The sequence below is a fragment of the Gorilla gorilla genome, chromosome 21 (genome assembly GCF_029281585.2).
Source record: "Gorilla gorilla gorilla isolate KB3781 chromosome 21, NHGRI_mGorGor1-v2.1_pri, whole genome shotgun sequence".
Classification (NCBI taxonomy): domain Eukaryota; kingdom Metazoa; phylum Chordata; class Mammalia; order Primates; family Hominidae; genus Gorilla; species Gorilla gorilla.
Window position 1 is genome coordinate 63,224,392 of NC_073245.2, and position 11,828 is coordinate 63,236,219.

General features: G+C 46.8%; 1 protein-coding gene across 1 annotated transcript; it reads left to right on the forward strand.

Moving 5' to 3' along the window:
- Window positions 1-33: 33 nt before the first annotated feature.
- Window positions 34-3,146, forward strand: MOCS3 (molybdenum cofactor synthesis 3). The gene has a single exon (XM_004062367.5). It carries the CDS (start codon window positions 131-133, stop codon window positions 1,511-1,513), a length of 1,383 nt encoding a protein of 460 aa, XP_004062415.1. The 5' UTR covers window positions 34-130; the 3' UTR covers window positions 1,514-3,146.
- Window positions 3,147-11,828: the final 8,682 nt, after the last annotated feature.

Below are 11,828 nucleotides of genomic sequence, written 5' to 3' on the forward strand. Positions count from 1 at the left end.
TTTCTTCAGGAAGTAAATATCTATTCATCACCTTTTCCCAAGCTCCATAAAGTTTTTTAGTTTATCCCAGTCGCTAGGAGACAGAAGCCGGAAGCGGAAATGCCTTTCACAACTTCCGGAAGAGGTCGCCATGGCTTCCCGGGAGGAGGTACTCGCCTTACAAGCTGAAGTTGCCCAACGTGAGGAGGAATTGAATTCGCTGAAGCAGAAGCTGGCGTCGGCTCTTTTGGCTGAGCAGGAACCGCAGCCAGAACGGCTGGTTCCGGTGTCGCCGCTGCCGCCGAAGGCCGCTCTGTCCCGAGATGAGATTCTGCGCTATAGCCGGCAGCTAGTGCTGCCCGAGCTGGGCGTGCACGGACAGCTGCGCCTGGGGACCGCGTGCGTGCTAATCGTGGGCTGCGGTGGGCTCGGCTGTCCACTAGCGCAGTACTTGGCAGCGGCTGGCGTGGGCCGCCTTGGCCTTGTGGACTATGACGTGGTAGAGATGAGCAACCTGGCCCGCCAAGTGCTGCATGGCGAGGCACTGGCTGGCCAGGCCAAGGCCTTTTCGGCCGCCGCCTCGCTGCGCCGCCTCAATTCGGCAGTGGAATGCGTGCCGTACACTCAGGCCCTTACGCCAGCCACTGCCCTAGACCTGGTCCGCCGATATGATGTGGTGGCTGACTGCTCGGACAACGTGCCCACTCGCTACCTGGTTAATGACGCATGTGTGCTGGCGGGTCGGCCCCTCGTGTCAGCCAGTGCCTTGCGCTTCGAGGGCCAAATCACAGTCTACCATTATGACGGTGGGCCTTGCTATCGCTGCATATTCCCCCAACCACCCCCAGCGGAGACAGTGACCAACTGCGCGGACGGCGGGGTGCTCGGTGTCGTTACCGGGGTCCTGGGCTGCCTGCAGGCCTTGGAAGTGCTGAAAATCGCTGCGGGTCTGGGCCCCTCTTACAGTGGCAGCTTGTTGCTCTTTGATGCCCTGAGAGGGCATTTCCGCTCTATTCGGCTGCGGAGCCGCAGGCTCGACTGTGCAGCTTGCGGGGAACGGCCCACTGTGACTGATCTGCTGGACTATGAAGCCTTCTGTGGCTCCTCAGCCACTGATAAATGCCGCTCCCTGCAACTACTGAGGCCAGAGGAGCGCGTTTCTGTCACCGACTATAAGCGACTTCTGGATTCTGGGGCATTCCACCTGTTGCTGGACGTCAGGCCTCAGGTGGAGGTGGACATTTGTCGTTTGCCTCATGCCCTACACATCCCTCTGAAACATTTGGAACGCAGGGATGCGGAGAGCCTGAAACTCTTAAAAGAAGCAATCTGTGAAGAGAAGCAGGGCACACAAGAAGGGGCTGCTGTCCCCATTTATGTGATTTGCAAACTGGGAAATGACTCACAGAAAGCCGTGAAGATCCTCCAGTCCTTATCAGCAGCTCAAGAGTTAGACCCTTTAACAGTTCGGGATGTCGTGGGGGGCCTCATGGCCTGGGCTGCCAAAATCGATGGAACATTTCCACAGTACTGAGGTGACTGGTATAGTCTGATGAGAAAGATGTGGATTGCCATAATACCTCAAAGATACACTTGTTTGCATTTTTCGGTAATATGCATAGGAGCTGGGGATTCTACAGTATCTGTGAATACATGGACTCCTTTTTATAAGGAGTTTTAAAAATTATTATGTATTGGATGAATGACTTATTAATGGATTATACCGTTTCTGAGAACCATCATTTTTTTTCAGCACACGGAGGATGTCTTGGACATGTGAGATGTAACGTGACAGGATTTTGTATTTTAAACTGCAGATCATTTACATGTCCTTATTTTCCACCTCCCCCAGTCAAAATGCTTTCTAAATCATTTTCACAGATTATATACTTAGGATCTGTTTACTGTTCAGTTAAGAAATTCTTGGATCTTATTAATATTTCAGATGATAGAATACATCCTACAGAAATACATGTTTAAAATGTAAATTGTTTTAATTATTCAGAAAGAGGGTCATTCTATTTGGCATTTTGAATTAGTATCAAAATGAGATTTTTTTTTTTTTGAGATGGAATCTCGCTCTGTTGCCCAGGCTGGAGTGTAGTGGTGCGATCTCAGCTCACTGCAACCTCCGCCTCCCAGGTTCAAGCGATTCTCCTGCCTCAGCCTCCTGAGTAGCTGGGATTACAGGCGCACGCCACCACGCCCGGCTAATTTTTGTATTTTTAGTACAGAGGGGGTTTCACCATGTTTGTCAGGCTGGTCTCGAACTCCTGACCTCGTGATCCACCTGCCTCGACTTCCCAAAGTGCTGGGATTACAGGCGTGAGCCACCACACCCTCCCGAGATCTTTAAAGTTTACCAAAATAAAGGAAACCACCTTTGTAGTCTGTCAGTGTCTCTTATAAATTGCTACTGTTTTCTTAAAGTTAACTTAAGGGTCCACCTTATGTTGCACACATATCACATCGTTTAAATTGCATACTATGGTTTGACTTGCTTTGGAATTTTCAAGTCAAAGTCCCAACCCTTTGCCTCTCCCCCTTTAATTTGCCTTTTCTCTTTTGATTTAATGTTTTTTTATTCCAGCATTTTATACTAATGTAAAATGTTTTTATGTTTGTTTACTTAACATTTTCATAAAATAGTAGGTAGTCTCACCAACTTCCAATATATACAACAACATTATAAGTAAAAATTTGATCTGTGAGTGCCTATCAGTGGCCAGATGAACTAATGGCTTGTCAAAAGGGGGCCTGTGACCTCCTACTTGCTGCGTGCAGGCTTATAATCATCAATTGCTGCTGTTGTTTTTTAAGAATGGCAGAAATCACAGATATAACTATAAAATCTTTGTATCTCTGTTAACCATTTTTTTTAAAAGCTTAAGTGTATCATAAGCCAGAAAAAACCCTTTGTAGACCAGATTTACTTACCAGTTTGCAATTTGTGATATAGAATCTTGTTTTATTATAAGAGGGTTGTATTTAACAAATTCAAAATTAGTCATCACTTTTTAACTGTGAAACATTGTAACTAATTCTTTGAACAGGTATACTTAAAGTATGGTATACCCTTCTGTTATAAAGATGAAGCAGGTCTCTTATGACTGTTCCTCCCAACGAGTTATGGAGGTAAATGACTGTGACCTGGAGTGGAGAACAAAGATGGCTGGCCTGTGTTTTTCATCTCCTTCTTCCAGGGACAACTGATTCTGATACATAGCAGGAAACAAATAGTGAGACACAGGAACAATTTCATATTCTAAAGACTGACGTCCTAAAGTTATAGACAGTTGTAGTTCCTATAAACCTGGTTGTCACTGGGGACAGGCAAGAAAAGCTGACTAGCTAAGTGTTAAAAGGGTTTACTAAAGTGATAGGAGGTGCTTTTGAGAATTTTGGGGACAGATTCAAGGCTATACTTCTAGGAATGATGCCCGAAATCATGCACAAAACTGGCCTTAGAACAGTGTCTATGTTGTGCTGCCCTATCAAGTACCGGAGGAAACGCCACTACAGTCTCACCAGTTTCACTTGACGTGCCCCCCCCACTCTCCCAGAAAGCCCAACACTTCAGCCACAGTCCATGTGTCGAGAAACAGAGTCACTACATTATTCTTTTCTGAGTCAAGCCTTACGAGGGTGCCTGGTAGGCAGTCTAATTACATGCCTACATCTTAGCTGCAAGAGAGGCTGGGAATTTGTGTTTTGGTATCTACAATAGGAAGACAGAACTCATGATGTGGGATTTTCCCAAATAGTGAAGTATTTTTCAAAAGATGGGCTGTTAAGAATATAACAGATACCCAGTACACAACCCAGATCTATTTCAGTATTTGTTTTTTGTTGTTGTTGTTTTGGAGACAGAGTCTCGCTCTATCCCCCAGGCTGGAGTGCAGCGGCACAATCTCGGCTCACTGCAACCTCCACCTCCCATGTTCAAGTGATTCTCATGCCTCAGCCTCCCGAGTAGCTGGGATTACAGGCACCTGCCACCACACCTGGCTAATTTTTCTATTTTTAGTAGCGATGGGGTTTCGCCATGTTGGCCTGGCTGGTCTTGAACTCCTGACCTCAGGTGATCTGTGCACCTCAGCCTCCCAAAGTGCTAGGATTACAGGCATGAGTCACTGCACCTGGCATATATTAGTATTTGAAATTTGGTTTTCTCTGGGGATTGTAGCTAGGTTTTTATGGTGAGATAGGATTTGAACATAATTTGTTTTTTGAGACGAAGTCTTGCTTCGTCGCCCAGGGTGGAGTGTAGTGTTGTGATCACAGCTCACTGCGGCCTCAACCTCCTGGGTTCAAGTGATCCTCCCACCTCAGCCTCTCAAGTAGCTTGAATTACAGTTGTGTGCCACCATGCCTAGCCATTTTTTAATTTAAAATTTTTTTTGTAGCAATGGGGTCTGAATATGTGGCCTAGGCTGATGTCAAACTCCTGGGCTCAAGCATCCCTCCTGCCTCAGCCTCCCAAAGTGCTTGGGATTACGGGTGTGAGGCACCATGCCCAGCCTGAACTTGATTTTTTTTTTGTTTCCTTTTCATAACAAACATCAAATGCCTTCAGTGTACTAGTTTTTCTAGGTCCTGGAATAAAAATGAGCAAGAGGTTTCCTGTTGTAGAGGAGTTTATATTTAAATGGTGATAAGTAAATTACTGATAAGTGTCATAAAAGAAATGAAACTGTGACATATTAGGGTGGGGGAGGGGATCTGTTTTGAATAGCTTAATTATGGAAGGCCTCAGAGATGACATTAAACCCAAAACCTGAAAGGAGACAGAGCCAGTTACAGAAGATCTGAGGAAAATTCTATACTGGGAGAAAAATAACTGTAAAGACCTCAAGGTAAATAGGTTTTGTTTTTGTTTTTGAGACGGAGTCTCGCTCTGTTGCCCAGGCTGGAGTGCAGTGGTGCGATCTCGGCTCACTGCAAGCTCTGCCTCCCGGGTTCATGCCATTCTCCTGCCTCAGCCTCCCAAGTAGCTGGGACTACAGGCGCCCACCACCACGCCCGGCTAATTTTTAGTATTTTTAGTAGAGACGGGGTTTCACCATGTTAGCCAGGATGGTCTCGATCTCCTGACCTCGTGATCCACCCGCCTCGGCCTCCCAAAGTGCTGGGATTACAGGCGTGAGCCACTGCGCCCAGCCGGTAAATAAACTTGGAATGTTCCGTTCAAGAAACTGCAGAGGCAAGTTGGGTTGCAAACAATTAGGGAGAGTGGGACAGGGTGAGGTTTGAGAAGCAGGGAACATCATAAACTTTGTAGACCATAGTAGTTTGGTTTTTATTCTAAATACAATAATAGCTAATATTTTGAGCACTTACTGTGTTATTTGGGATTTGAATCCAGATGCTCTGGTTGAAGAGCCCATTCCCTAAGTGTCATGCTATACTGACTCTAAGCAAAACTTTGTCATTGCTTCATATGTGTTCATGCCCTGTCAGGGCATAGAAAGCAATCTATGTCCTGACAATCACGGAAGTGTATTCCAGATACAATAGAAATGTACTCTGAGACATTTGGTATGCCTCCTTCTCTCTAGATGTGGAACTCCAGAGTGAAATCTTGGGGAATCCTCTGTGTAACACTGGTGTATTACACAGGCAGTGTCCCAAGGTGGGTGGATCACTTGAGGTCAGGAGTTTGAGACCAGCCTGGCCAACATGGAGAAACCCCGTCTCTACTAAAACAAAATTTGCCGAGCGTGGTGGTGTGCGCCTGTAGTCCCAGCTACTTGGGAGGCTGAGGCAGGAGAATCACTTGAACCTGGGAGGCAGAGGTTGCAGTGAGCTGAGATCATGCCATTGCACTCCAGCCTGGGCAACAAGAGTGAAATTCTGTCTCAAACAAACAAACAAAAACCAAGCCCAGAATTTGGGTGAAAAATAGGATAGTTTATTGTGAAGTACTGTGGATTGACACTGACTCTGGTTTCCAATCTTTAGTTCAATTATTCACGATTTAAAAAACAACAGTTGCGAATTATCTAGGTGTTTTTTTCTGCTGCTGCCTTTTTTTGGTGGGGGGGGACAGAGTCTCTCTCTCCCAGGCTGGAGTGCATTGGCATGATCTTGGCTCACTGCAACTCAGCTTAGGACTATTTAATTAATCAACGCTGCTATGTATTTTATCCTCATGTGCATTGCTCTGTAGAGAAACGTCTGCCCATGTCTGTAGGCTTGACAACCCTGACCTTGCACAAAGGCCCGAGTTTCCCATTTATTTGCTTCTATTCTATCAGAACTAGAACCCAAGTGCTTATTATAAGTAGAGGACATGCAATGGGGAAGTCATTTAGGTCATGCCAAGGAAACACAACGGGTTCATTTAAGAAATATTTAATGCTCATTACAAATGGTCAGGTACTGATGCCTGACACAGAGGGACACAACCACGAACAAGACAGACTGGGCGTCTTGTCCATACAACCTTACATCCTAGTAGAAGAGAGAGAGGACAGATAACCAGTTATACAGCCATAGATTGTGATTTGTAAGAAGCAATAATGGCTGGGGGGCTGGGGTGGTAGCCAGAGAAGACCCCTGGCAAGGGGCCGTTTCAGCCAAGAAGCTTGAAGGAGGTGGCAGGAGCCACGAGGTGAGCTGGGAAGAGCATTCAGGCAAGGGGAACAGCAAGTGCAAGGGTTCTGAGGCTGGAAAGAGCATCTCGAGTTGGGATACACATAGAAGCCAGCTAAGGCCAGAGCACAATGAATGGGAAGAGGGAGGCCAGGGCCAGATGGCGCAAGGCATTGTGGGCTATGGTGAGGAGGCTGGATCTTATTGTAAGGATCATGGAAACCCATGGGAGGTTTTAAGAAGGAGGATGTGGCCAGGAGCGGTGGCTCACGCCTGTAATCCTAGCACTTTGGGAGGCCAAGGTGGGTGGATCACCTGAGGTCAGGAGTTTGAGACCAGCCTGGCCAACATGGCGAAACTCCGTCTCTACTAAAAATACAAAAATTAGCCGGGCAGTAGTGGTGCATGCCTGTAATCCCAGCTATTCAGGAGGCTGAGGCGGGAGAATCGCTTGAACCTGGAGGGCAGAGGTTGCAGTGAGCCGAGATTGCACCACTTCACTCCAGCCTGAGCAAAAGATTGAAACTCCATCTCAAAAAAAAAAAAAAAAAAAAAAGGAGGATGTGCTGGTGTGCAGGGACCCTGTTTCTATATTACCAAGATTCTTCCGGCCCCTCTGTGAAAAAGGGAGATTATGGGGCAAGGACAGAGGCAGGGGATCAGTTAGGCACAGGTGAAAAGTGATGGCACCTAAGTATGTCAGTTTCCTATTGCTGCTGTGACAAGTTACCACAAACGAAGTGGCTTGACACAGGTTTATTCTCTTACCATCCTGTAAGTCAGAAGTCCTAAAATCAAGGTGTGATCAGGGCTGCTTTTTTTCTGGAGGCTCTGGGAGAGGATTCGTTCCTGGCCTTTTCCAGCTTCTAGAGGCTGCCTGCCTTCATCGGCTCTCGACTCTTCCTCCATCATCGAAGCCAGTGGTATATCAATTTCAACCCCTAACTCCGTCGTGATGCCCTCAGTCCAACTCTCCCTCACAAACTCTGTCATTCTCCTTTTTTTTTTTTTTTTTTTGAGACAGAGTATGGCTCTGCCACCCAGGCTGGAGTACAGTGGCTCCATCTCCGCTCACTGCAACCTCTGCCTCCCAGGTTCAAGTGATTCTCCTGCCTCAGCCCCCCGAGGAGCTGGGACTACAGGCATGTGCCACCAGGCCTGGCTAATTTTTGTATTTTTAGTAGAGACAGGATTTCACCATGTTGGCCAGGCTGGTCTCGAACTCCTGACCTCAGGTGATCCATCCGCCTCAGGCTCCCAAAATGCTGGAATCATAGGCGTGAGCCACCGCATCCGGCCTTGTCTGCCTCTTCTAAGGGCTTGTGATTATATAGGGCCCACCTGGCTAATCCAAGCTACACTCCCCATCACAGGTTTTTTTTTTTTTTTTTTAACCTTGCAGCTCCAGCTCAAAGGATCAGACTTCCTAACTTAAATTACACCTGCAAAGTCCCTTTTACCATGAAAGTAACATATTTACAGGCTCCAGGGTTTCAGGCTTGACATCTTTGGGGGCTGTTATTCAACTGGCCACACTAGGACTAGAATGGGTGGTGGAGAGGAGGGAAGTAGACAGATTGGCGCTGTGACTTGGAGGTGGACATCTTTGAAGGATCAGAGGAGGGAGAGGGGGAAGTCAAGATGCGTCAGGGTTGGGCTTGAGCACCTGGATGGACTGGGGGGATGTTTGTGTTATTTACTGGGATGAGGATACTGATGAGAGCCACTGGGGGAGGACTGAGGACAGCAAGTAAGAAACATACTTTCTCCTTCAATATAGAGTATTCTTTTATGTCTATGGAATCATTACACACACAATGAAAGAAGCACCAACCAAGACATGCCAAATCTGTTCTTTATGGAGAATCATGAAACCTTCCTGGTGCCACGAGAAACCTCCTTACCAGGGGCAAACCAACCCAAGCCAAGAAGTAATTGTCTTCTACTCCTACAGATAGGAGACAGCAACTCCATAGACTTAAGTATACAGTAAAGTATTACTTTATATTTTGTAGCCTTAGTATCCTACTAAGCGAGTAATTCGAGATTCCTGAAATTTGGAACCATTATAAAAATCTTTAATTGAACAAATTATATATAGAAAAATGCACAAATCCTGGCTGGGTGTGTTGGCTCACACCTGTAATCCCAGCACTTTGGGAGGCCAAGATGAGGGGATCACTTGAGTCCCGGAGTTCGAGACCAGCCTGAGCAACATAGTGAGACCCTGCCTCTATTTTTAAAAAAGAAAAATGCACAAATTCTAAGTGTACTGCTTGATTAATTTTCATAACTTGAACACACTCTTGTCACCATCTCCCTCCCAGACCAAGAAACATAATGGTAGGGGAACCCAGAGCCTCCGTCATGCTCTTTGCCATCCCCCACCCCACCCCCCGAGAGGCCCTGCAAACTGTGAACCTATAAAATAAAGCCATGAAAGGAAATAAGCTTACTCTTAGAAATTTTACCATCAGTTTTCAAGATGCAGCCCCAATCAAACATTTTTTTTCCCCTTCATTATTTAGTTTGAAATTTGGGTCCCCACTTTAAGCGGCTTTACTATAAATGGCATTTTCCTGCTGCTAGAGATACTTGCCTAGCTGACCTTAGCTCCCCTGGCTATGAGAATTGCATCCTGGTAGACTGATTTTAAGATGGGAGGACAAGCTAAATTGGCCAGAATTAATGCAAAGTGAAAGGCTGCCTTGAATGAGCCGAGCTCAGAAATTCAGTGTTAAGGCTTTCACCCGGCCTTATCTTATTACATCTGGGGATTTCTGCTTGGCCCAGCTGACATGGCATATGGAGAGCCGAGGGAGAGACCCACAGACCACACAGGGGACACTTGCCGTTTGACACGCTTGAAGAGTTTGGAAGAATGTTCCTGCAGCCTCGGGAAGGAAGGCTTCGCTGATGAATAGAGCAGCTTATGCCAGTGGACCGAGGTGATTCTTTCCTTCTGTTTCTCAGCCAGGGGTAGCTGCAGGGCCTAAATTGAGCTTGTCCGTCACTCCCTGCCTTCCTCAAATGTTTTTGAGCACCTTTTCTTCACCAGCACCGGGAAGACAGCACTGTGAATAAGGTAGACACATTCTTTGCTCCTCCAAAGCCCCCATCGTTGCTTTGAAATGAGGAGAGTAGCGTTAAAAAACGAGGTACACAGTGAGAACTAGCAACATAATTTGTAGGTTCCCTGCTCAAAAACTACTAATAATTTCATTGCCAGCCAATAAATTGTCACACAGTTGAAAATGATATGCCACAACACTCCTTTATTGTCTTACAGTTCTGGAAGTTGAAGTCCTAAAATCAAGCTGTCATCAAGGCTGCTTTAATAAAATTAAATTTGCACCAAAACCAACCAAACAAAAAGAATATCATGATGACAGCGGAGCATTCAACCAAGCACAAGGCCCTCTGAGCATGCGGCCCTGTGACTGCACACGCCGTGCACTCATGCAGCTGGCCTTGAACTCAATAATATAGTGTAGGGCCCTCCACCATGTCTGGAGACATTTTGATTGTCACAACTGCGGGGGGAGGGGAGGTGCTACTGGCATCCAGCAGGGAGAGGCCAGGGATGCTGATAAACATCCTACAATGTCCAGGACAGCCCCCATCACAAAGAATCATCTGGACCCCCAACGTCAATTGTGTCGAGGTTGAGATATTCTGCTTTTGTCAATGACAGTTTCAATGTAGGCCAGAAAGAAAAAAGAAATTCTGAGGGTTTTATGAGAGCATACATACTGCCGGGGGACTTGCTTTGTCTGGGGAAGGCCTCTTGGAGAAAAGGAACTTTGAGCTGAGACGTGAAGAATGTGAGCGAATTAGCCAAGCCAAAAAAAGGAAAAGGAGGTAGCAGATGTTGGGATTTTAGAGGGCCAATGCTTCGCATCCTTTTCTTTCATACTGAGGTTCAGAACCAAGTGAGAAAGAGATGCTTGAGTTAGGAAGACAATGATGAAAATTCCACCTTTATGAGTAAGAAAGCTATTAGGTTGGTGCAAGAGTAATTGTGGTTTTATCATTAAAAGTAATGGCAAAAACAAGGGCCAGGTGCGATAGCTCACGCCTGTAATCCCAGCACTTTGGGAGGCGAAGGCGGGTGGATCACTTGAGGCCAGGAGTTCAAGACCAGCCTAGCCAATGTTGTGAAACCCTGTCTCTACTAAAAATACAAAAATTAGTTGGGGTGTGGTGGTAGGTGCCTACAATCCCAGATTCTCAGGAGGCTGAAGCAGGAGAATCTCTTCAACCCAGGAGGCGGAGGTTGCAGTGAGCTGAGATGGCGCCACTGCACTGTAGCCTAGGTGACAGAGTGAGACTCTGTGTCAAAAAAAAACCACACAAACAAAACAAAACAGAACAAAAAAACAAGTAATGGAAAGAACCACGATTACTTTTGCACCAACCTAATATTTGGGGACTATGTTTAGGTATGGCCAGTCTTGCTAACATGCTGTCCCACCCTTTCCCACACAGATACTGTCCCAGCCTGCAGGTCCACCAGAGGGACAGAGCTGCCCTGCTGCTCAGCAGACAACCCCCCACCCCCATGCCAATCTTAAAAAGAGGCAAGAGGCAAGGCAGAGCACATATGCCCAGTTCCTTCTCTCAAACTCTCCAGCTGGCCACATCAGTCATCCTTCCTGGATGGGCGTGGGAAGGTGGAGCAAGGCAGAGAGACACCAGGACTTACTCTGGGGCAGCGCTCTCCACTCCACCTCAGCTGCAGAGTAAAATGGCTTGGGGCACTTTTTTTTTTTTGAGATAGAGTTTCACTTTTGTCACCCAGGCTGGAGTGCAGTAGTACGATCTTGGCTCACTGCAACCTCCACCTCCCGGGTTCAAGCAATTCTCCTGCCTCAGCCTCCCAAGTAGCTGGGATTACAGGCAAGCACCACCATCCTCAGCCAATTTTTGTCTTTTTAGTAGAGACGGGGCTTCACCATGTTGGCCAGGCTGGTCTCAAACTACAGGCCTGCGCCACCATCCTCGGCTAATTTTTGTCTTTTTACTAGAGACGGGGCTTCACCATATTGGCCAGGCTGGTCTCAAACTCGTGACCTCTGGTGATCCACCCACCTCAGCCTGCTGGGATTACAGGCATGAGCCACTGCGCCCCACCGCTTGGGGTGCTTTGAATAGTCCTGTTGCTCAGGCAGCATTCCAGCCCAATGAAGCCAGAATCTCAGGGGTCAAACGTTGGTATTTAAAAGTTTATTTATTTTTTATTCTTTGAGACACTG